Raw genomic sequence first — 24,707 nt, forward strand, 5'->3', positions numbered from 1 at the left:
GCTGGTTCACATATTTCCGATGCGGCTCTGGTGCAAATTTGCACAGGAGCCCTGTGCGTCTTTTGGTCCATTTTTCAGGTTCTAATTCAGCCCAAAGTTCGGGCTGAAATCGGACCTGAAGCAGTGAACCAGGATGCACCGGACCCCTGCTGCGAGCCGCATCGGGATGCAGTGTGAACTGAGCCTAAACCCCAAAAAAGTAGAGTTACTCTTTAAGGTCAGGTGTGTGTGAAATGTTGAAGGTACAGATGAAGTAAAAATAAGGCCAAAATAAGAAAAATTACATATACAATGCGGTCTGTCACTAGCAGCATATGCACAGCCTAGTGTACATCCAGTTCCACCTTAACAGACCAGACTGTGCAGCAAAAGTGGCAGTTGGAGGGTTGAGACAAATTTTTATCACTGAGAGAAGTGATCACAATGCTCCGCTTTTATTTATTTATGTAAAACCTTCATAACAAATTAAGAAAAAAACATTGTGGAACCTCTTTAAAAGTATTGGCTGTAGTAGGTTGTTAGTCATTTTCTTTCTGTAAAGTCCATTTAATACTAGTCTCTCCACAGGTTGCCAATGCTGTCGTCCAAGGGTGGCTTCACTGCTCCTCCTCAGATACTGTGGAGGGGCAAGTGTAGCCACCCTAAGGCTCGGTTCACACAGGGGCAACACGATTTCAGCGCGACTTTGTACGGCGACTTCAACGCGGCTTCAATGCGACTTCAGCAAATTACAAAGCGACTTCAAGGACAGGCGACTTTGGCTGTGGCCAATCACAGGATAATCAGCTCTCTGGGAGGGAGGGGTTTACCTGGGAAAACTAAATCTTTTCCTTGCAAAGTCGCTTGACTGTAGAGAGAGATCTGACTTGGAGGCGACTTCCATTGATTTCTATGATACAGGTCGCCTACCAAGTCGGATCCAAGTAGTACAGGGAGTACACTCTGAAGTCGGAGCGACTTCAGTAGTGTCTGTTAAGACGCTCCCATTCACTGTAATGTGAATCTCTTTCTGGGGCGACTTGGGGCGACTTGAGGGCTTACAAGTCGGATCCCAAGTCGTCCTAGTGTGAACCGAGCCTTAGACAGGAATTATGATACTAGCAGGGTTACCAGGTGAAAAGAAGGGGGGGGGGGGGAGCCTTTAAAAAAAAAACTTATTTTAGCCACCATATGTAAGGATTGCTAGGCAGCAATACATGCTATTTGTTTTTGGGTTTAAGTACGTTTTAATGACCCATTAATAAAATATATACAAGTATGGAGGATCTTGATGTGTGCTGGGGTTTGATTAAAAGGCACCATCTATTTGTGCACTCCCAAATTTGTTAATGACATTGAGTGGTATATTGTACAGTAAATACATTCACACAGTGCAAGATTTGATACTACATTTCTGTTGGCCAATCGCTGTAATTGCTTATTTTTTAGGCAGTAAGAGGGGAAGATTAGACACTTATTTCAGTGTTGCATATTAGGAAGGCTGCAATTATTTGTAGCCACCTCTCTTGGCTTCCACTGTATGAATATATTTTTACTTTAAATTTTTCTTTTTTGACAGTTGTATTTTAGGCTGTGCTGTCAGTCAGCAGATGTGATGGAGAGGGTTGCCAGGGTTCAAATGAAGCTATAATGGCTTTTGGGCATTTCTTCTTCTGTCTTTCTGCTGTGTGGCAGGTCCTGTTTTATAAGTCAAAACATGGGCTATTCACTATATAGTAGTAAACCTTTTTAAAACTACCTTGGCTCTCCTCTTGCCTATTGCAAGTGGTAAATATAAAATTATTTATATTAAATTATCCATATGTTTAAGACTAAACAAAAGTGAAAAATGCATAAAAAGAATACACATAAAACTACATGCAGAAACGCTGTACATTCCTTTTAAGGCTTCTGGTAGACAATCGGTATCCAAAAATGTGTTTTGTTGGATTTGTAGAACCAGATTTAATCCAGTGCTATCAAAAACACCTGATCTTTGAAGAACTGATTTCAAGTAAATCTTTGAATTGCATCATGTTGCTGACCTCACAGGATATAAAGAAACAGACGCTTTATTGACTTATTAATAAGTAATTAGATCTTAAATCCTTCTTGGAATTGTACATTAACCACTTCCATACCGGGCCTATTCTGGCACTCCTCTCCTACATGTAAAAATCATAATTTTTTTGCTAGAAAATTACTCGGAATTCCCAAACCTTATATATATATATATATGTGTGTGTGTGTATTTTTAGCAGACACCCTAGGGAATAAAATGGCGGTCATTGCAACTTTTTATCTCGCACGGTATTTGCGTAACAATTTTCCAAACGTGTTTTTTTTTGGGGGGAAAAAAAAAAAGTTTCATGATTTAAAAAATAACAACCAGTAAAGTTAGCCCAATTTTTTTATACAGTGTGAAAGATGATGTTACGCTGAGTAAATAGATACCCAACATGTCACGCTTTAAAATTGTGCACACTCGTGGAATAACGCCAAACGTCAGTACTTAAAAATCTCCATAGGTGATGCTTTAATTTTTTTTGCAGGTTACATGTTTAGAGTTACAGAGGAGGTCTAGTGCTAGAATTGTTGCTCGTGCTCTAACGCACGCGGTGATACCTCACATGTGTGGTTTGAACGGCGTTTACAGATGTGGGCGGGACTAACGTGTGCGTTCGCTTCTGAGCGCGAGTTACCGGGGACAGAGGCGTTTTAAATTTTTTTTTTTTTTTTTTTTTACTTTCTTTTACAACATTTTTTTAACTTTTATTGCTATTACAAGGAATGTAAACATCCCATGTAATAGGAGTCATTCGTGACAGGTCCTCTTTATGGAGAGATGCGGGGTCAATAAGACCCAGGCTAAGTTTTTAGCCTGGGCCTAGAATCTGAAGGATTCCCCACATTTATAGGGATTGAGCTAAAGGCTGATGTCAGGTGGGTGACTCTTTCGCTAGAGACAAATTGCCAATGTCAGGATCGCTAAAAAGCTGTCTAAGCGTCTTTATGGAATCATTCTCTTTGTAGTCAGATGTAGCGAGATGCCACTCTGTCGCTGGCCCGAACACTGCTGAATCCTGATCGCTGGCAATGTGGACGAGATCCTTTAGTTATATTTGCCAGTTGCATTAGAAATGCTGCTGCTGGCAAGTTCAAGAAATTGGCAGCAATAGAAACTCTACTCCCATCTGACACCAGCCTTACACTGGAAAGGTGCGTGAACTTCAACAGTGCTGTTTTCTTGGTCTACATTTAGGTCAAGCTAGGTTCATTTTACCTCTAACCTTAGAGTGGAACTTAACGGTGTCTGAGCACCACAAACTGAGAATGCAATTGTATTTTTTTGTTTTTATGCAAATCTATTTTATTACATTTTCCCATAAAACAAAAGCATGTACAGACTCCAACAACCTAACCCACTATTTAATTCTGTTTTAATATTCAAAGCAAGGTCACCTATCCATCCATTTCTCCATTTTGTTGAGAAATCACTTTGAAAAATGCCACCCAATATTTCTAGTCGTGGCCATCTTCAGTGAGGTCAGATGGTTCATGTAGCATGTACTTTGTGGAATCCATCAGCCCCTAGCTCAGGCATGCATGCAGGAAGATGTATGTAATTTACCTTCCTAGATATTTACTAATGCTAGCAACATATAGATTAAAAATACCGTATATACTCGAGCATAAGCCGACTTTTTCAGCACATTTTTTATGCTGAAAACCCCCCCTCAGCTTATACTCGAGTAAGGGTCTCCCGCTGTATTATGCAGTCTTAACTGTTCGGCGGCCGTCCACTGTAACAAAGCCCCGCCTCCTCCTCGTCCGTGATAGACGGAACACTGATACAATGCTGGGAAACGGAATCAGTGTTCCATCTATCACGGACGAGGAGGAGGCGGGGCTTTGTTACAGTGGACGGCCGCTGAACTAAGACTGCAGTTGCATGACACAGCGGGAGACACCCGCTGTTTGTAATCAAAGGTACAGGTGGGCACAGTGTGGCTGCATATGGGCACAGTGTAGCTGCATATGGGCACAGTGTGGCTAAAAATGGGCACAGTGAGGCTGCAGATGGGCATTGTTTACCAGTAGCTGCTGCATTTCCCACCCTAGGCTTATACTTGAGTCAATCATTTTCCCAGTTTTTTGTGGTAAAATTAGGTGCCTCGGCTTATACTTGAGTTTATACGTTAATGTTGAATGAGAGAGGTTAGTTCCACTTTAAAACTGACTCTAAACCTAGGCCTAACCCTTTCCTTTTTTCTTTCTGCAGCTTGCAGTGATATAGACCGATGGCCCCCTCCTATGCCAGGGAAGACTCTGCATCTGCCAATTATGGGACTCGTCATAAAGGTATGACACCTAAGTGCGGAACTTTATCATTCTTAAAACATGGCAGGATAGCACAAAGAGGAACTGTGCTAATAGTATTTGTTAACTGCTCTGTTCCCATATGTTTTTGGATCACCCACTGTGCTTGATGGTCATTTGATGTGAGTGAGTAGATTCACACTCTATTACTTCCCAGGCAAATTTTGATTTGCCAATTCTGTTGCTTGCCTTTTCAAGGGTTTATACAAGAAATAATTAGGAGCCACCCAGTTTGCAATTAACTGAAAATAGTTTGGCCATCTTTAGGCCCCTTTTTTTAAAGATGATGCGCTATGTCTCGGTTACTGCTCTGTCTGTCCTTTGCCGATAAATAACCTTTTAATCAGCTGCCACAGCCTCTGTTATTCTTTACAGATGAATGGAGTTCTCATTCAGACACATCAGGGGTTGACGCAGACACAGATAACGGAGGCTAGAAAATACGCAGGAAATCTTTCTTGTAATTGCTGTTGCCCGTGCCTGCAATAACCTCTGATGTGCTTGGTGACGGCTTCATTCAAAAGAGATGACAGATATCACACAGTAGCTTAGGAACCAGGGGATGAAGTATGCTGGTTCCTATGCTACATTGAATGCTTCACTGTGAACTCTAGGTAACAGTGCAGGAACACGTCCTAATATGTTCCTTGTACTTGGCCTTTTAATATCCTTTCACATGGCCAAATGCATTTGATGTGTGGGCAAGAGTACCTGTCTGGCATTGTAGCACATATGCTCGATACATTGTGTTGAGGTCACAGCAGGACAGTAAAGTCGTGGTGATGAGTGCCTAGCAAGGGGGAGAATCGGAATCCAAAATTTCACAGAGGCCCCAAAAGCAAAAATGTAATATATTACAGTTTACCAATTCGTAAAAGTGATAGCTGCAAATGTTTTTTTCTTTTAGGCTTTCTTCCTGTATTTTTCACCTTGTGATCTACCCAGTAAATCTGTTATTTTTCATCTTTCTTTAAATGACCAAGCTGTGAAAAAAGAGGTTTCTGTAACTGCTTAAGAACTGTTATTGGGAGTTAGACTTTCATTTGTTAGTCTTAGACTTTAGGTTTAAAGTGATTGATTTTTTTTAAAACAAGACTTTACAAAGAAATAACAAACATGTTATACTTACCTCCTCTGTGCAGTTGGTTTTGCATGGAGCAGCCCAGATCCTCCTCTTCTTGGGTCCCTCTTTGCTGCTCCTGGCCCCTCCTCTCCTATGGAGTGCCCCCTCAGCCAGCAGTTTTCTATGGTGGCACCTGAGCCGAGTCAGAGCTCCGTATATCCATTCAGACAGGGAGCCCCGCCCCCTTTCTATCCCGATTGGTTGACTACTTTGACAGCTGCAGGAGCCATTGGCGTTGCTGCTGTGTCTCAACCAATCAGGAGGAGTGTCCTGGACGACTTGGATATTCGTGGACATCGCTGGAGAGAGAAGGGGTTCAGGTAAGTAATTAGGGGGGTGCTGGGGAGGCTGCTACACACAGAAGTTTTTTTTTTATCTTAATGCATAGGATGCATTAAGATAAAAAACCTTCTGCCTTTACAACTCCTTTTAAAGTCCACATGTATCTACGAGTCCATACCCTTTCCAGACAGTGCTGCTGTCCCAGAGTGTTTTCGTTGCTCAATCTTAGACGGACACACTCCAAGACAGGAAGTGTGGTACTTGCTGGATCATAGGTGGAAATAAAGGAAAAAAGCCAAGAAACAGAAAATGAATGCAGCCACTGCATTTAAGGATTGGTAAGCCGCAATATATTAAATTTTTGGGGATTTAGATACACTTTAAGCAGCTAGGCCACTGTTAACATGATAAAAATGCTGTATATCTGCAGGCTTAGGGTAAAGTGTATTTAGAGATATAAGGTATAAGGATGGGCTCGGGCGTGTTCGCACACACCACGAGCAGAGCCTGCCAGGAAGTCGGCATGGTGCTGCGCTAATCACAGGCAGTGAGACATTTCCCGATCTCTGCAGCCGCACATCGGGAAAATGTCTCACTGCCTGTGATTAGCGCAGCGCCGACTTCCTGGCGGGCTCTGCACGTGGAGTGTGCGAACACGCCCGAGCCCATCTTTAATTAGATAGTCTAATGGTGGTTTTATTGTTGACAGACTATGGTGTTTATGAAGATATTATATGCAAAGCATGTGAAAAGATGGAATGTTAATTGGAAATGTTAAAGTGGACCTAAACTTAAAAATTTAAATATTTGCTATATTATGGGGAACATCTAGAAGTGTTCATTGTGCCTAACCCTTAAAATGTACCCTTTTGTCTGGAATTCCTTTTGAAAAATTGAAGTGCACTTCCTGGTATGGTATGATAGTGTTTCTGTGCCTACAGCCTTCTATGTGTTTAACTGCAGTTCAAAATTATCTAAGGTTGCTCTAATCTCTCTCTAGCTGCCTCTGACTGCTAGTCTCAGGAGACTTGGAGTGAGATTTGGTGATTTGTTGGGTCTGAGACATGTTAGTAAAGCCTTGCCACTACCAAGATGGCTGCATCCACACAGACACACTGTTCAAAGCATTGTAGTCAGTAATGGGGATCAGTTTTGGGGGGAACAGAGAACATGCTGGTGACTAGGTTTTTGCTCTCTGCTAGGTTTTTTTGGACACAGTTTCTAGATTTTATTTGCTCTTTAATAAATACTCATCATTTTAAAATTGTATCCTTCTAATTGCAGCAGAATTTTGCTTTAAAGCTTAACTCCAGGGAATTGAAAAAACTACCATTTCAGTGGGGAGCAGGTTGCCTATGATACCATAAAAAAACAGACTTTTTACTTGTCTTATTCCTCACTCCCGCAGGCTCCTCCTTCCATGCAACCAGTCCCCTGCAGCCTCTACTTTTTGGCGCCACATCTAGCAATAGCAGTTGTAACGTCCTCATGTACAATGCCGTACCAAAAATTCCTGCATTGTACGTGAGGACACAGAGGGCCTGCCCACAACCTGGAGCATCTACCAGTCTGAGCTCTTCTGTACAAGGGCTTGCAAGTTACTAGTTATGTTTAAAGATGCACTTAATCATTTTTAAAGTCTAGACATACGTTCCCTTAATTGTTTTTTTTTTTTTTTATGCTTTGAGTTCAGCTTAAAAATTCTGTCCAAAGTTTGTAATTTCATAATTTCACTATCCTATCCTGAAGTATCCATTATGATAACAAAGTAGATTAACTGCTGACTTTTCTCTGAATATATTGGGAAAATAAGGATTTAACGCCAGGTGTATATTTGATGCTTTACTCTTGTGAGTGTTACCTTTCTAACTACTCATTGTACAACTTCAACTTTCAATCTCTCAGGTGCGAATACCAACCAGACATGACAAGCCAGGGACAACACAGTTTGTGGATTTGACTCAACAGGTAACAGTGGTTGAATGGGGATTTCTTGCATACATTTAAACTGGCCTTAGATAGACCAAAATTTGTCTGGCTCAGTAGGAACTGTCCAAATTTCAATCCATCCATGGGCAGGCTGATTGTATTGAAGTCGATATATCCAATCAACTTGATTACATCCAGCCTGTCAGTTTTTTCTTTTTTTTTTTTTTTGTATGATCACTACTGCTGACTGTAATCGGCAGCAGTGATTGCTGTATTCTGGCAGCGGGAAAAGGTCCTGCTTTTCAAAATACTTACCACTAACTCCCAAATGGGCATTTTTTGGCCTAATTAATTTTCCGGGCATTAAAATCTGAAGGGGCTGCAAGCAAATGCTTACTATCATAAGCCTTGTAGCACGGAAGACTATTTATTTATTTTTTTTTTTCATAGCTAAATTATCCTACATTTTTTGCATGGAATGGGTGGTGGCCTCCCTTCATAACGGGTTCAAAATTTAAAGATTTTGGAATCTTTCATTCACACTTTGCCCATAGAAACTCAACAAACTATAATGCAATGCTTTAAACATAATTAATGGTATCTAATCAGACTGGTTTTGACAGGTACCTGCTCCCACTTCTGGCTCAGATTGGTGGGGCGATCTGAGCCAAAATTTCAGCCTCCCTTCTTCCCCCGCAGTCTGCTGGGACACATCACAGGTCCCAGAAGATTATGGGACCATTCAAAGCTGCAGCACGACTCGCGCATGTGCTGTAGAAAACAGGCTGTGAAGCCGCAAGGCTTCATTTCCTGTTTCCCTTACTAGAGATGCCGGTGCCTGCACCCGAAGCCGATTGAAGAATTGGTTCGGGTGAGGACATTACGGGATTCCAGGACAGGCAAGTGTCCTTACATTAAAAGTCAGCAGCTATAGTATTTGTAGCTGCTGACTTTTAATTTTTTTGGAAAGAGTCTGGAACTCCTCTTTCAACTAAAATTTGATGCCTCCCCTCTTCCCTTTGCTTTCTAATTATTAGTCCGGCTGCCATTCATTTCTTAATGTACACCACTAGACCCAGCACTGCTAGGCCTCTCTCAACCTATGTTTACATACTCTACATTGTCTTTCTCGATTTACTTGTTGGCCAAATGTTGCAGGCTATATCCACTAAAAGCACAGCACTTTTTATTATAATAATAAAACCACAATTTTGTGTTTCAATGGGTAATTCAAACACAAACATGTATAAAACACAAATAAAAACAAATCCTTGTAAAATTTGTTAAAAGGACTTAAAATATAGAAAACAATAATATGTGCCTTGTCTATGTATTGAAATATGTTGAACAAAGCTGCCCAGCGCAGCTCAACACATATGTGATTTGGTTCTAACTGTTATGATGAATTTAGTAAGAAGTAGCAGTACCTAAGCTTTTTAATGGAATATACAGTGCCTTTAAAAAGTATTCACACCCTTTGAAATTTTCCACATTTTGTTATCTTACAACCTAAAACGTAAATGTATTTTATTGGGATTTTATGTGATAGACCAACACAAAGTGGCACATAATTGTCAAGTAGAAGGAAAATGATTAATGGGTTTTCAACATTTTTTACAAAAATATATGTGAAAAGTATGGTGTGCGTTTTGTATTCAGCCCCCCTGAGTCAATACTTTTATAGAACCACCTTTCACTGCGATTACAGTTGCAACTCTTTTTGGGAATGTCTCTACCAGCTTTGCACATCTAGAGAGTGACATTTTTGCCCATTCTTCTTTGCAAAATAGCTCAAGCTCTGTCAAATTGGATAGAGAGCGTCTGTGAACAGCAATTTTCAAATCTTGCCACAGATTCTCAATTGGTTTTAGGTCTGGACTTTGACTGGGCCGTTCCAGCACATGAATGTGCTTTGATCTAAACCATTCCATTGTTCTGGCTATATGTTTAGGGTCATTGTCCTGCTGGAAGGTCAACCTACGCCTTAGTCTCAAGTCTTTTGCAGCCTCTAAGGTTTTCAGTTAAGATTGTCCTGTATTTGGCTCCATTCATCTTCACATCAACTCTGATCAGCTTCCCTGTTTCTGCTGAAGAAAAGCATCCCCACAACGTGATGCTACCACCACCATGTTTCACAGTGGGGATGTTGTGTTCAGGATGATGTGCAGTGTTAATTTTCTGCCTCGCATAGCGTTTTACTTTTAGGCCAAAAAGTTCAATTTTGGTCTCATCTGACCCGAGCACCTTCTTCCACATGTTTGCCGTGTCCCCCACATGGCTTCTCGTAACTGCAAATGGGACTTCTTATGGCTTTCTTTTAACAATGTCTTTCTTCTTGCCACTCTACCACAAAGGCCAGATTTGTGGAGCGCACGACTAATAGTTGTCCTGTGGACAGATTTTGCCACTTGAGCTGTGGATCTCTGCAGCTCCTCCAGAGTTACCATGGGCCTCTTGGCTGCTTCTCTGTTTAATGCTCTCCTTGCCTGGCTTGTCAGTTTAGGTGTATAACTTAACCCTGCTTTAAAGTTCACCACAACTTCATCCCTGGTCTGTCTGGTGTGTCCCTTGGCCTTCATGATGCTGTTTGTTCACTATAAGGTTTTTTAACAAACCTCTGAGGGCTTCACTTTTTACATATTTATTTGTAAAACATTTTGAAAACCATTTATCATTTTCCTTCAACTTCACAATTATGTGCCACTTTGTGTTGGTCTATCACATAAATTCCCAATAAAATGCATTTAAGTTTTTGGCTGTAACATGACCAAATGTGGAAAATTTTAAGGCACTGTATAACTCCTGTTCTTATTGTACTGTATTCCAATGACGGTTTATTTTCTTTCCTTCTTTTAGACAGATGCACAAATTTCTGTGTTATTACCAACCATCCATGAAGTTGATCTGTTCAGGTATAAACATAATGGGACATATTGTAATTCCATGTTGCCTTGTTTGCAGGTGTTAAAGTGGAAGACAAGCCTAATTCCTGTCTATTTAAAAACATCCCCTCTCCCCTCTTCCTACTTATCCTGCATACCCTGTATAAAAAAAGATTTGTGTACTTATCTAATTTAATGTGATGTGATCCAGCAGCTCTGTCAGTGAGCATCACCTGCTGCAGGGGAGAGGAGGGATTACAGACAACGGCTGGGCCATGAGAGCCTATGGGTGATGTCAGTTCTGGGAATTCACAGCTGTTTTTGAGCACTCCCTTACACAGGTGAGCCAGAGCTGCTGAGACCTGTGACCTTACAGAATTAAAAATAGGTACGTATACACATTCTTTATACACGGTATGCTGGGTAAGTAGGTGAAAGGGGGAAGGAACATTTTAAGGAATATTTAGATTTGGGCTTTACTACCACTTTAAACTGTTTGTAAAGTCTTGTTTTAAACAAAAAAAATATTATACTTACCCTGTATACCTATAATTATACCTACCTCCCCTGTGCAGTTGGTTTTACAAAGTGGCCCCGATCCTCCTATTCTTGGGTCCCTCTTCACTGCTCCTGACCCCTCCCTCCTGTCGAGTGCCCCCACAGCAAGCAGCTTGCTATGCGGGCAGCCGAGTCGCCGCTCCGCGTGTCCATTCAGACATAGAGCCCCGACCCGGCTCTGCCCCCTCTTTCCCCTGATTGGCTAACTGACTTTTATTGACAGCCATGAGAGCCAGTGGCAGTGCTGCTGTGTCTCAGCCAATCAGGGGGAGAGTCAAGGACAGCTAAGACACTCGTGGACATCACTGGAGAGAGATGGGGCTCAGGTAAGTAATTAGTGCCCTGCTGGGGAGGCTGCTGCACACAGAAGGTTTTTTTATCTTAATGTATAGAACGCCTTTACAACTCCTTTAAGCTTTTGTAATCATCAATATTAAATGATGTTACACAATGTAAGAAGCTGTACTGCCTCATTACAGAAAGAGAGTAAAAGACACAGGGCAACACACGATCTTGAACAGTTAAACATTTTAATGAGATAAATAGAATATCCAAATTCATTCACATGGAAGCACTAGGGAAGCACCTTGTACATGGCCTTGGGGTCATAGGAGAATGAACACTCATACCATGGCCAGTGGTACAGGGTAGCCAGCAACTCCAGACTGGATCATCTCTAGTGTGTGCTGGGGAAAGTAGATGACTTGCAAGATGGTACACTTCCTATGTCTCTTTCTCTTTTTCTGTTCAAGCCCAGTGCATCCCCTTGTGCACAATTAACATGGGTACAGCTGCAAACGTATTCTTGTTTTGGTGCAAGAATTGTGACTTAATTTATGGATTGTTGGTGGTCTAATTTCTACATGCATATAGTGGGGCTAGTGCTAAGTGTTCATTTGTTACAGGTACTGCTTCTGTACACGTAGGTGTTGTTGACATTGCTGTGCGCGCATGTGTGTGTTTGCATGCACTGTTAAAACACTAATATGCCTTTGAACTTGCTAGAAAATTTGACAACTCCAGGAAGATCCTTCCCTAGCACAGCTCCCTCCCCCCTAAATGTCATAGCTGCTCATTTTCTGTGCTGGCCCAGCTCCTCCACCTCTCATCTCCCTGCATAAATTTTTATGTAGCACCAGGGGAAGAGTGAAAGAGAAAACTGTAGAGTGTTATTTGAGTGACAAGATCTAGGTCTTTTGGGGCTTCTGACATCAATGGAATCAGCCCTTATGGACGCACCGCCACTGCAGTTCTAGGATTGGGTTTTCAAGAGACGTGTCACACTTTTAGGGTGTTTTGTTTTTCTAGAAGCACAGGTTGAATTTAATGTGATTTTTCTTTTAGGAGATGAACTTTTCTATGATTTAAAACAGGCTGCTTTTTTTTGTGTAGGTGCTTTTCTCCTGTCTTCTTCCACATCCAGTTGCTATGGGAATTGGTGTTACTTGGGGAACCTCTGGTGGTAATGGCTCCTTCTCCAGCACAGTCTTCTGAAACTGTGCTAGCCCTTGTTGGGTAAGTCTTCATAGGCTTCTTCTGTGTGGATTTACAGAGATAATATCTATCTATCTAAGTAAACGTTAGTCAAGGAGTATGTCAAATAAAGTAATTTTGTGTACACACCCTTCAAGATTTGTCGAATATAGTTATTTCCGTATATCAAATGCCTTTGGCCTATGGCTTTAGTCTGATTTAGCATTAACAATTTGAACTCAAGATGTATCTTTTGAAAATAGAATGAAAACAGCTGACATCATTGTTACATTGTAAATTCATGTTGTGATAGCCAAGTAATCATTTATGGAAAAATCTGAAGTTTTGAATGCACGAGCTGTCATCATATAAAATTGAATAGAATTGTATTTTCTGGACAATAATACAGATGTCTCATATTTCTTCCATGTCAAGGTGTCTTGGTGTCTCTAAACTGTGTCTCTGCATAGATACTTTTGTCTAGAATTTAAAAAAAACTGTTTATAGTGTCTTTGGGACTATAATTTGTACATCTAGATGCCATAAAGCTGTAAAATAAAAAAAAAAATAAAAAAAGTAGACAGATACATCACTACAAAGCCATCAGGTTGAACCCTTGTAATGCAGTCAGGATGCATATAAAGTTATAGATATTGGGCTCCTTGACCAGCATTGCTGATTGGAGTAGTGTTCAGGAGGTGGTGGAACGTTGGAGAGCTTGGAGAGAGCCATGGCCTGAATCTCAAATGTGCTTGCTGCAAAGGGGTTTTTTATCCTTTACTGCGGCACTTCGCTGTGTATAATAAAATAAATAACTAAAAGAACCCCATATTATATATGCAGTCTTACAGCATAAACAAGGTTCAGTTGGGCTTCAAAGAGACACTGGCACCTTGCCCATGAATGGCTAAGTGGCAGTAGCTCTGCAAAGGTCCCCCCTCCCCAACCCACACCCATGCTCCCCAGCTGCGCCTAACTCCATTGTTACACTGTTTAAATTAAGACTATAACCTTCTTGGCCAGCTAATCCACTTACAACAACATGGTGTAGTACTGTCTGTGATGCTTTTTTATTTATCGTAACAGTTAAAATTTCAGGACAAGCTTTTGACGCCTACCCTTTTCTTCCAAGGTCTAAGCAAGCTTGCTATGCAATAAAAATTGTAGCACAGACATTACTCAACTTTGTTCTTGTAATAGTGCCCTAATATGACTAATCCACGTTTATACAATTTTCATTGTCGTATCACATTGCTGCCACTTATTGTATATTTCAGTTATTATTATCTGCCAAAGTTACATAGAAACAAATCACAATGCCTTCCAAAAAATATGCTATATGGTTTTCTACAGGTAATAACACTGAATGAGCTAAATGTCAATGTGTTACAAAAGTGTCCTAGAATAGGTAGTTTTTAAAGGAAAAGTTAAACTTTTGTAACATGTTACAGCCATATTCAGACTGTAACATGTTACAAATGCACTAGCCTCCGCACCCCCCCAATCCCCGTTTTGACAGCTATCCTGCCGCCTGTGTCATTCATTCACAGTATTTTGTAAATGGAAAAAATTTACGCCTTTGGGGCTGTCGAATTAGCAAAAACTGCCAGCAACACGATTGCTTCTCCTTTCAAATCTGTATTGGGCACTAACAGCAGTGCTACATCTGAAGTGCTAACGCGTTTCGGCCAAAGCCTTTTTAATAGCATACAGGTTTACAATAAAATCCAGTTTATGTAGAAAAAATATCCATTCCTCCAAAAAAGGGGGGAGGGGTGGTACAATCTAATTTAAAATTAACTGACAATTAAAAACGTGAGATTGGCAGAACCAGAGAAAGAAGGGAGGAAAAATAAAAAAACAGATCAGTCTCTGGGAAAAATTAACCCATAGTGGATCAAAAAATTGTTTTACTTTAAAACAAGTTTATATCCATTCTACTGTTCATCCACTAGGAAACCGAGTATTCAATCTGTGCATCCACCACACCTCCCGCTGAAGTAGGATATGGTGTGTATTCCCCCCCTAACAGATCTTCTCACCTGTTCCAGACCCCAAAGAGAAAAAGATTCTAAATTACCACCGTGAACTGTTCTTAAGTGTTGAGACACATTAGAAATATTTTTTTGCGTTGCTATTAAAGGTGCCATTGTAGTGTTATGAAATTCTAATACGTAGATCGCGAATAGTGCATTCCACATACTGTAGTTGTGGCTGTCAGCTTGTAGTTCTCGATGAACTACCAGGAAGCTGTTGATCGCTCTAGATAGTTCACTGAGCTCCTTGTCAGAGTGTAACTTTCTGCCCGTATCAGAGGTGTTGGCATACAGATACACAGACAGTCTACAGGACTCTGGGTGCAATGCTTTACCCTAAAAAAAAAAAATACATATTTGTTACCTGTCAAAAAAATTGTGCGTTTATCCTTTTTGTAAAAGTGAACTTCTCCTTTTAAAGTGTGCTTTTTTTTATATAGTTGTATGTTCTTAATTATGCTCTGGGGTAATTCATAAAACAAAATTTTTGGTGAAGAGACCAAATATCCTAATGTCAGCCTGCACTAATTTTAGAAGTGTCTTTCTGGGGTAACAAAGCAACAAATTTTTGAATCAAGTCTGGAGAAGTATTCTTTTCCTAACAACAACATTTTTTTTTTTTTTTTTTAGTTGCATATCACCTTTAAAATACTGCAGTGATTTCAGACCATACTTCACAATTCATGATGCCGAATTCAAGGAATATACCACCAGAACACAAGCACCGTAAGTATTCTCTGTTGATTTCCAACTGTTGACCTCATTCTGTAATTCTAACGTGGGAATTCCAAAATACTGGGCCATTTAAATCTTTGCAACCGAAAATTAATTTTGATTGGTTGATATTGAAAACTGCATTTAAAAATTATGAAATGTTTATTGAAAAATTGTCGGCAGGTAGGGGCAATGGGTTAAGCTACTAGATAAATTTTGTTCAATGCGCTAATCACAGGCCTGTTATAGTCCCCACATATTGAGATACCAAAGATACATGAGTGAACCAAGTAGTACGTTAGTATGAACCTTGATCGTTTAATATGCTGTTTAAAAGACAAGTTCAACTTTAAAAAATTAAATAAATGCACGTTTTTTAAAAATAACCAACACAGTATCGGTGCAACCCTAGTAATTATGACATGTCTTCCTTCTGAGTGAAATCCTCAAAATGTGATTGTGTTGGTTGTACTTCAAGAGTATAGTTCACTCTGGGTAATTGACATGATCTTTGCCACTCCTGCAGTGGGAGTAAATCGGGGGCACTTTTTTTCCCCCACATATTATTATTTATTTATTTTTTATTTTTTTATGCTGTCAAGTAACCATACACCATTCTCTTTAGGCCTTCTGTCATTTTTGGTGTCACCAACCCATTCTTCGCAAAAACACTGCAGCATTGGCCACATATCATCCGCATCGGTGATGTGAAACTGGCAGGTAAGTTTATTGATTTTTAACTAGGGATAAATATTAATGAGACACCAGCAATTGTGTTTTTCAGTCAAATACATTTTCTAATATGTAACAAATAGAATCCACCGTGCTCTATCCAAACTGTTCATAAGTGATGCGAGTTGAGCGGTGCATTCATATAAAAAAAAATCCAATGTTGGAAAAACTACATACGTTCTCAAGATAACCAAAGTATTACATTTAAACACGGGGGGGGTAATCCAAACAGTGTCTAAACAATTACGTGTTTCAGCTAAGCTATGAGTAAGATGCTGTTTGGGTTGAAATGTGTAAGCACTTAGACACTGCTTGGTTTTTATACCCTGTGTTTAACCAAATACTTTGGTTACCTTAGGTGCGTGTGCCAGTTCGGCCACATTGGATCTCTTTTTACACAATAGTGACATATTTATGTTTTTTGTTTTTTTTGTTTTTTTTAAATAATTTATTGATGATGTTTTTTGTGCTTTTGCAGGTAGGTAAATAGGCACAAGAAACCAGTAAAAATACATTGGTTAGTGGCTTTCCTTAGAGATTCCCACTTTACAAATTGCTTTTTGCCTTTTAGACTAGGATTGAACATTTTTAATTCCTCCCTGTTTCCCTAAGGCAGTCAGATATTCTCTGGATCAACAATCTATGGTGTTATTACTTATAAATGTTAATATGCAATATGTCCTCAGTATTTAGAAATGTGTTTTTTTTGGGGGGGGGGGGGGGGCCTGGTTTGGCCCCGTCTCTTGCTTCCTCCTCACAGGATTTAACTAACAGCAGCAGGAACCAATGGCTCCCGCGGCTGCCGAATCTCCTGTGAGAGGAGAGAGAGTGGAGAAGAGTTGCTGCAGACGGGCACAACGCCACATCGAGATTTGAACTAGGGGAATTATTTAAGGGGGGGGGGGGGGGGCGCGCCAGCTTTTTTTTTTTTTTTTTTTTTTTTTAATATATACAATCTTTATTTTTATTAAACACATAAAATACAACAAAATAAACATTGCTGAGCATGTATGGTTCAGACATGGAGCATAATGTTGCACAACATCTGGGTAAAAAAACTGGGGAGACATGGAGGAGAGAGTAGGAGGTTAGGGGGGTGGTGGGAACTCGCATCATTGCAGTGCATAGGGGGGGTTCCATCACGCTGACCTCGGTGGGAGCACAGTCCATTTTGTAGGTCTTGTTTTATACTCTGGGGCGTATAGTATCCCAGCGGCTACTGGGGACCCGACTGGCACCGCCCCCAGAGGAGGGGGGGGGGCGCCAGCTTTTGAAAGGTGTTTTTCTTTTTACGCTAAGGCCTCTTGCACATGATACTCTTGTTTGAGCATCTGCTTTTTCAGCTGTGTTTTTTTTTTTTTTATGTATTTGTGCATAATTACGCGCATGTTCGTTCATATGCATTTGCGCATTTTCGCGTGTCTGCACATTTTCACGAGCACTTTCTCACAAATGCACGAAAATGTATTCTCGCGTTCTCGTTATGCACAATATGTAAATATGGATATTTGCACTCATTTGTACAAATGAGGTGTAAATTACTAACCAAAAAAGCATATTTTTCTGGGTTTTTTTTTTTTTTCTTTATTGAAGACTGCACGTAACTTGTTTACGCACCTGTGTGCATTGACACTACAATTAATGTATTTTAGCTCAGTAAAAAAAAAAGCTGTACTGAGCGTTTTCAAGTTGCAGTGTGCAAGAGGCCTTATGCAGAGAATGCATTAAGGTTAAAAAAATGTCTGCCTTTATAACTACTTTAATTTTAGGCCTGAAAGTTGGTTAAAACCCCTAAATGGTGTGTTTTTTTTTTTTTTGTGAATCAAAAGTAGTAGTCCCAATCTTTTATATCACACAATAATACTGCAACAGTTTATCAAGCACAAGTTTTAAGTAAAAATACACCAAATTTCATTTTAGTGCACAAGAACGCAATATACTTATTACCACTGTTTTTGGTAAAATGTAAACGATTAAGTTGCCCCAAGTAACGCGTCGAGCCTTAAAATTGTGCTTGCTTGTGAAAGGACATTTTTTTCCATAGTGGACTCATTAAAAGCCCTCCCATCAGTGTGAATTTAATGGTGAATATTGGCCCTAGAGATAGTGCTTTCACTCTGGCATGCGTGTCGATGTGTAACATATATGACAAACAACATTTTTGTATATTCTTGCCTGCAAAATATATGGAGTGGCTTACTTTTTTCAGGGTCATTTAAGTGCTTGAGTGTACTTTTAATTTTTTTAACTTAACTTTATTGCTATCGCATAGCGGACCAATAACCCTTTATGTGATAGCATTTTTTCTGTAACCAGTTCTTCTTACATCAGGGGTCTATTAGAAGCGATCTGGGTCAGTGGAAGCGATCTGGATGCTGTACATACGCAGGTGGCACTAAAATGGCAAAATGTGCCACCTTGTCATTTGCAATTACCTTAACCAGTTTTGGACCGCCTACGGTACTTAAACAGCCCTGCTGTGCTGGATCACGTACATGTACGTGACCTGGCATTTCCGGAAAAGGGGCACGTGCCCGCCACCCCATCTTTGCTTTCATTTTCTACAGCACAAGTCGGTTAGCAGTCAGCTGATTGTCTTAACAAATGACAGTACAGAGGCATGTGTTTATTAACAACACAGGGCTCTGTACATGGAGCAGAGATGTGGCTGTTTTATTCTCTCTGCGAAGCAGGGAGATAAAACAGTCACATCTCTTAGTAAAATCGGCATACGAATACAAAAAAGAAACAGCACTCAAAATGCCTCATCCGTAAATTTGTGAAGAAATAAAGAAAAAGAATTCCAAAAAAGGAAAACCTGTGGTCGGACTTTAAAGGCACAACAAACAGTAGAAATACACAAAAATATTAGCATTTATTGACATAAAAAAAAATAAAAAAATATATATATAATATAATATAATATATATATATATATATATATATATATATATATATATATATATATATATATATATATATATATTACAAACAACAGGAACATGAGAGAAACATTGATAAAAATCATATATACAAAAAACAATCTATATGTGATATGAGCCCTAATGCGTCTACGCGTTTTGTTGTACACGTCTTCAGGACACATTTGGGGTTCAGTAGTTGCAAAAAAGAGAAAGGGTTCTCACTATCTTTGAAAAGGAATCGCATATTAATCAGTGATCGACAAAGTAATTTCCAACAAAGGGAAAAAGCAAGGTGGCGCAATGAGGTCAGAGTGAAACACCGGACAAACACCCAGGAACCACCTGTGAATCAATGATCACAAGTGTCTAGGTATGATACTTTCAAACAGGGATGCCGTATCAAAGTGAATATTCATAGAAGACTGGATATAATCATAGATTGTTCATATCAGAAAATATTGTAATCCCCCAGTCAGAGGTAGCCACAGAATCCAGATCTGGGCTGTTATCATCCAAGATAGATAAAGATACGGCAATGTAATGAAAATCCCCTGGGAGAGAGCAGGACCCCTTTCCAGCTTGTGTTATTAGTACAGTGACCGTGTATAGTATTATCACTGATCATTTTATTCGTGTCACTGGGGATGTTCGCGTCAGTCAGTTCTCACCCAGTGTCACTGATCACCGCCATTACTAGTATTAAAAAAATATATAAATAAAAATTCTAGTGTGTGTGTGTGTATATATATATATATATATATATAATGTCATAGTTTGTACATGCTGTAACTTTTACACAAACCAATCAATATACACTTATTGGGATTTTTTTTTTTTTTTACAAAACACTTCATTTAACAGAATAGATTTTGGCCTAAGTTCATTAAGAAAGTTTATTGACTTTTTATTTATTTATTTATTTTTTTTAGATATGTTTCATAGCAGACAGTAAGAAAAAATGTTTGTTTCCAAAATTTTCGTTGTTTTTGTTTATATAAAAAAAACCCAGTGGTGATCAAATACAACCAAAAGAAAGCTCTATTAGTGTGAAAAAATTGATATTGATTTCATTTTTCGTACAGTGTTGCATGCCTGCGCAATTGCCAAATAAAGTAGCACAGTGTGGAATCGGAGCTGAACTTTGCACCATGTTTACGCAATGGACTGTTGATATATTTGTCCATGGCCTCTCCTCAAGATTTAAAATTGATTGTATGCTTGAATATTGCTGCAGGTGATGTTCCCAAACAGGTGAAAGTAAAGAAACTGAAAACGTTAAAGACTTTGGATTCAAAGCCTGGTAAGTATATTTCTGCATTAGGCTGCGGACTTAGAATACACCTAAACCTAGAATACATCTTAATTTTTTTTTTTTTTTAATTAATTTATTTATTTATTTTATTTGTATTTAGGTGTCTATAGCTCCTATAAGCCATACCTGAACAAAGATGAAGAGATTATTAAGCAGTTGCAAAAGGTAATGGTAACATTTCTCTCAGGCTTAATTGTATATGAATTGGTATTTTAATCAGTTGTTATGGAATACAGTTGTGTCTCCCTACCGTCAATGGCCACTCTGCTCAATCCTCCTGTCTGCATGTTCCATGTCAACACATGTGCATGTATCAGAGCCTGATTGGCTCCTGGTACTGCCCTTCCCTCTCCCTATGCTGCTTTCAACACAAAGTCAGGTACTTGTTTTAGAAAAAAAATTTTTTTACAGAAATGTGCATCCGGCTTTAGCAGTTCAGCTTTAAAAGATTATTATGGAATATAAGTTATAAAAGCGGTCACCTCCTAAAAAAAAATCCTTTCCTTTCTTTTGCTTCTGTTTCTCCTGTAAGTTGGAGGTATAAAATGTTCAGAAAGGTGCAGGTTCTTGTTAGTCCTAGCTTTCAGAATATTGTGATTCTTTTGGCAAACATCTAATTCCCCTAGGTGTGTTCCCAAGTGTCGCACAGTAAAACCAGATCCGATTGAAAATGCTTCCAATATACTCAATGGTTGAATGAATGACAGTAAGTCCGCGCTTAGGAGGAAAGAGACAAGAGAGGACTGCTGTCCCCTTAAAAATGAAAGTCACCTAGGTGAAATCCAATATGCAAGAATGTTTTAAACAGGGGAATTGGCGATGTCCGGCTATATGTGCATAAATGGTGATTCGTACAAGTGCAAAAAAACGAACAAACGTGTAAAAAAATTATAATAAAACTATTAATGTTGTGGGTGTAACCAATGTGTTGCAGGGGCTGGGGTATATCAAAGTGCAAACAATACACCCAGCAAGTGTAATGTAATAAAGTGCAACGTGCTCCTAAAATATATGTGTATGTGCCAATATCTCAATATATGCCAAATATCTGAATGTGTATAGGGGAATGTGCCCAAGGGTTGAGAAAGGGCAAAAAAACAGGGAGTCCAGAATACAAACAATTATGGCAATCAAAACAGTTTAAGCAATAAAAAATGAAAATAAAAATAAGAACAATAATAATAAATAATCCCCAGCATATGTGCATAAAAAAATCCGAATTATAAAAGGTGAAAACAAATGTGTATAGAGAAAACAAAAAATCTATAAAAAGTAAGTGTCCAAAATCAAAGTCCTAAAGTGTATCCTTCTAGTGAAGAAAAACGTGGTCTCAGCATTAACTGATGTTGTCCCCGTCCTTTACTGCACCCCCACTCGTGCTTACACTCACCGGACTGCCTAACCCCTACAGGGGTAAAAGGCATATGTAGAAAATCCTGCGATGGCGAATCCAGGAAGCGCTCCTCCGTCCGGGGGTATTTTATCCTTCTCTGATGTTGTAGTTTCCCCAGTAATAAACATCAGATCCTTCACCCCCTCTTGGGGTCTCGCACATCCATAGTATATGCCACTGTGTAGCAACTCAGTCCTTAATGTAGGCTCAGTAAATTCCCATCTTAATTGAATAGCTGTTCAATTAAGAACTCCCCTCTGGCTGCAGGGACCACACCCGCTGCTATAGCCAGACGCAGAGCTGCTGAAAAAGGCATCGTACTAGGTCGGGACTGCATGGGTTGTGCCAAAACTGGTAGTGGTAAGACTGCTGCTTTTGTGTTGCCTATACTGCAGAAACTCTCTGGGGATCCTTTTGGAATATTTTGCCTGGTGCTAACACCAACACATCTACATTAAGGACGGAGTTGCTACACAGTGGCATATACTATGGATGTGTGAGACCCCAAGAGGGGGTGAAGGATCTGATGTTTATTATTGGGGAAACTACAACATCAGAGAAGGATAAAATACCCCCGGACGGAGGAGCGCTTCCTGGATTCGCCATCGCAAGATTTTCTACATATGCCTTTTACCCCTGCAGGGGTTAGGCAGTCCGGTGAGTGTAAGCACGAGTGGGGGTGCAGTAAAGGACGGGGACAACATCAGTTAATGCTGAGACCACGTTTTTCTTCACTAGAAGGATACACTTTAGGACTTTGATTTTGGACACTTACTTTTTATAGATTTTTTGTTTTCTCTATACACATTTGTTTTCACCTTTTATAATTTGGATTTTTTTATGCACATATGCTGGGGATTATTTATTATTATTCTTATTTTTATTTTCATTATTTATTGCTAAAACTGTTTGTTTTTATTGCTTAAACTGTTTTGATTGCCATAATTGTTTGTATTCTGGACTCCCTGTTTTTTTGCCCTTTCTCAACCCTTGGGCACATTCCCCTATACACATTCAGATATTTGGCATATATTGAGATATTGGCACATACACATATATTTTAGGAGCACGTTGCACTTTATTACCTTACAATTGCTGGGTGTATTGTTTGCACTTTGATATACCCCAGCCCCTGCAACACATTGGTTACACGCACAACATTAATAATAGTTTTATTATAATTTTTTTACACGTTTGTTCGTTTTTTTGCACTTGTACGAATCACCATTTATGCACATATAGCCGGACAGCGCCAATTCCCCTAATATACTCAATGGTATAAACTTAGACTCGTAACTAATGATCCTCCAATTGATGCTACATATCAGTGCCTAATGTGATGTTAAAGGCTTTGTAATTAAAAAAAAAAAAAAAACTGGCGCTCCTGCCCCTCCCTCCTGCCCAGAGCAAGCAGCTTGCAATGGGGCACTCAAGCTGGCCCGCTCCTAAGCTGTGGCTCTGTATGTCCATTCACACACACAGCCTCACAGCTTGGTCCCACCCCTCTCTCCTCATTGGCTGTGATTGACAGCAGTGGCTCAGCTAATGAGGAGGGAGAGTCCCTGTAGAGCCGAGGCTCTCGTGCGCATCGCTGGGTCGAGATGGCCTCAGGTAAGTTTTAGGGGGGCTGCAGCACAGAGAAGGTTTTTTACGTTTATGTATAGAATGCACAAAGGTAAAAAAAAAACTTGAGCCTTTAGAACCACTTTAAATCAAATTACACTGTCTAATGTGATGGAGCCCTCCTACCCTTCCCTTTGCTTTTACCTATTAGACTGACCATCATCGATTTAGGTCTTTATTATTGTTCATCCCTAGACCCAACGCTGTTTGCTCTCAAACTTTGCTAATGTGCTGTACATTGTCCAACTAAGACCGGCCATACACAGAGAGAATTTCTTTCCTGCAACCGCGGAACAGTTTCAACAGGACAGTGTTGATGCGGGAATCCCTTCTTCCGAGTCACTGTTTTTTCGTGGCGGGGGTGCTAAGCCACCCCCTGCTAGAAGAAGACCGTGATTATTGCTATAGGAACCACTATCGATAATCGCATGACATGATAGCGATTTACAAATATCTCAATGGCGATCCCAGCATAGGAAAAAAATTATTCAGTCTCAGGGAATGTAAGAGGACACGGGGCCATACAATGAGATTGGAGGAGAAGCGGTTTATACTGCGCAGGGGGTTTTTCACTGTCTGGGCACTAAAGATATGGAATTCTCTTCCACGATTGGTGGTGGCAACAGGGAGTATGGATATTTTTAAAAGACTGTTGGATGTGCATCTTAAAGAACACAACATAGAGAGATATCGGAAACAATTATAGACACTGACACACGTACATCAACACAGGTTGAACCGGATGGACTATTATCTTCAACCTTACGAACCTCAGCCAGTTGCTGCTGAATGGCCATGATTTGAACAGTGTATGGGCCTGCCTTAATTTGTCTTTTTGGCCACATGTTGCAGCCACTCTTATTGTTAACTGCATTCTCACATTCAAATAAGAATTTAAAGAAAATGAAATGGGGGTAGAGCTACAGCTTTGGATTTCTTTTTAAAATTTCTCTCCCGTACAAGCAGTCAGTCAGAGCTGTTGGTCTAGAAAGTGACTTTAAGCTTTCCATTGGGTTGGGTGGAAATGTGACATATGGGTTCCTTGTGTATAATTAATTTTCTACCCTGAACGCAAATTGACACATGTTGTAATTTTTAAAGGATTTATGAAATCAAAAGTTCCTAAAAATGAGACACAGAAATGAAGAAACGGATGAAGGAGAGTAGTCTTGCTGCTTAATTTGACATCCGTTGGTAAACCCTGACCGTTATCATTACAGGTCCAGGATTTCCATAGTAATATTGGCAGGGTGGCTAATCAGCCAGAAGGCCAGTGTCAGATCCTGTATAGGTTTACGTGCTGAGAGACTGACCCCAGACATCACCGTCTGTCATGACTCTCCCAGGCGTGTTACGTGTTGTTTCAG

The 24,707-nt window shown here is 39.9% G+C and overlaps 1 protein-coding gene across 1 annotated transcript in view; it reads left to right on the top strand.

The window, feature by feature from the left end:
- The window catches only part of DENND6A (DENN domain containing 6A), a 118,120-nt gene that overhangs the window by 55,690 nt on the left and 37,723 nt on the right, over positions 1–24,707 (top strand). Inside the window, exons 7-14 of the mRNA XM_073592245.1 lie at positions 4,262–4,341; positions 7,670–7,732; positions 10,550–10,605; positions 12,526–12,648; positions 15,273–15,368; positions 15,982–16,076; positions 20,247–20,312; positions 20,425–20,489. Of these exons, the coding sequence (XP_073448346.1) occupies positions 4,262–4,341; positions 7,670–7,732; positions 10,550–10,605; positions 12,526–12,648; positions 15,273–15,368; positions 15,982–16,076; positions 20,247–20,312; positions 20,425–20,489 (644 nt within the window). The remainder of the gene's footprint in view (positions 1–4,261; positions 4,342–7,669; positions 7,733–10,549; positions 10,606–12,525; positions 12,649–15,272; positions 15,369–15,981; positions 16,077–20,246; positions 20,313–20,424; positions 20,490–24,707) is intronic.

This window comes from Aquarana catesbeiana, linkage group LG07, assembly GCF_042186555.1.
Source record: "Aquarana catesbeiana isolate 2022-GZ linkage group LG07, ASM4218655v1, whole genome shotgun sequence".
Classification (NCBI taxonomy): Eukaryota; Metazoa; Chordata; class Amphibia; order Anura; family Ranidae; genus Aquarana; species Aquarana catesbeiana.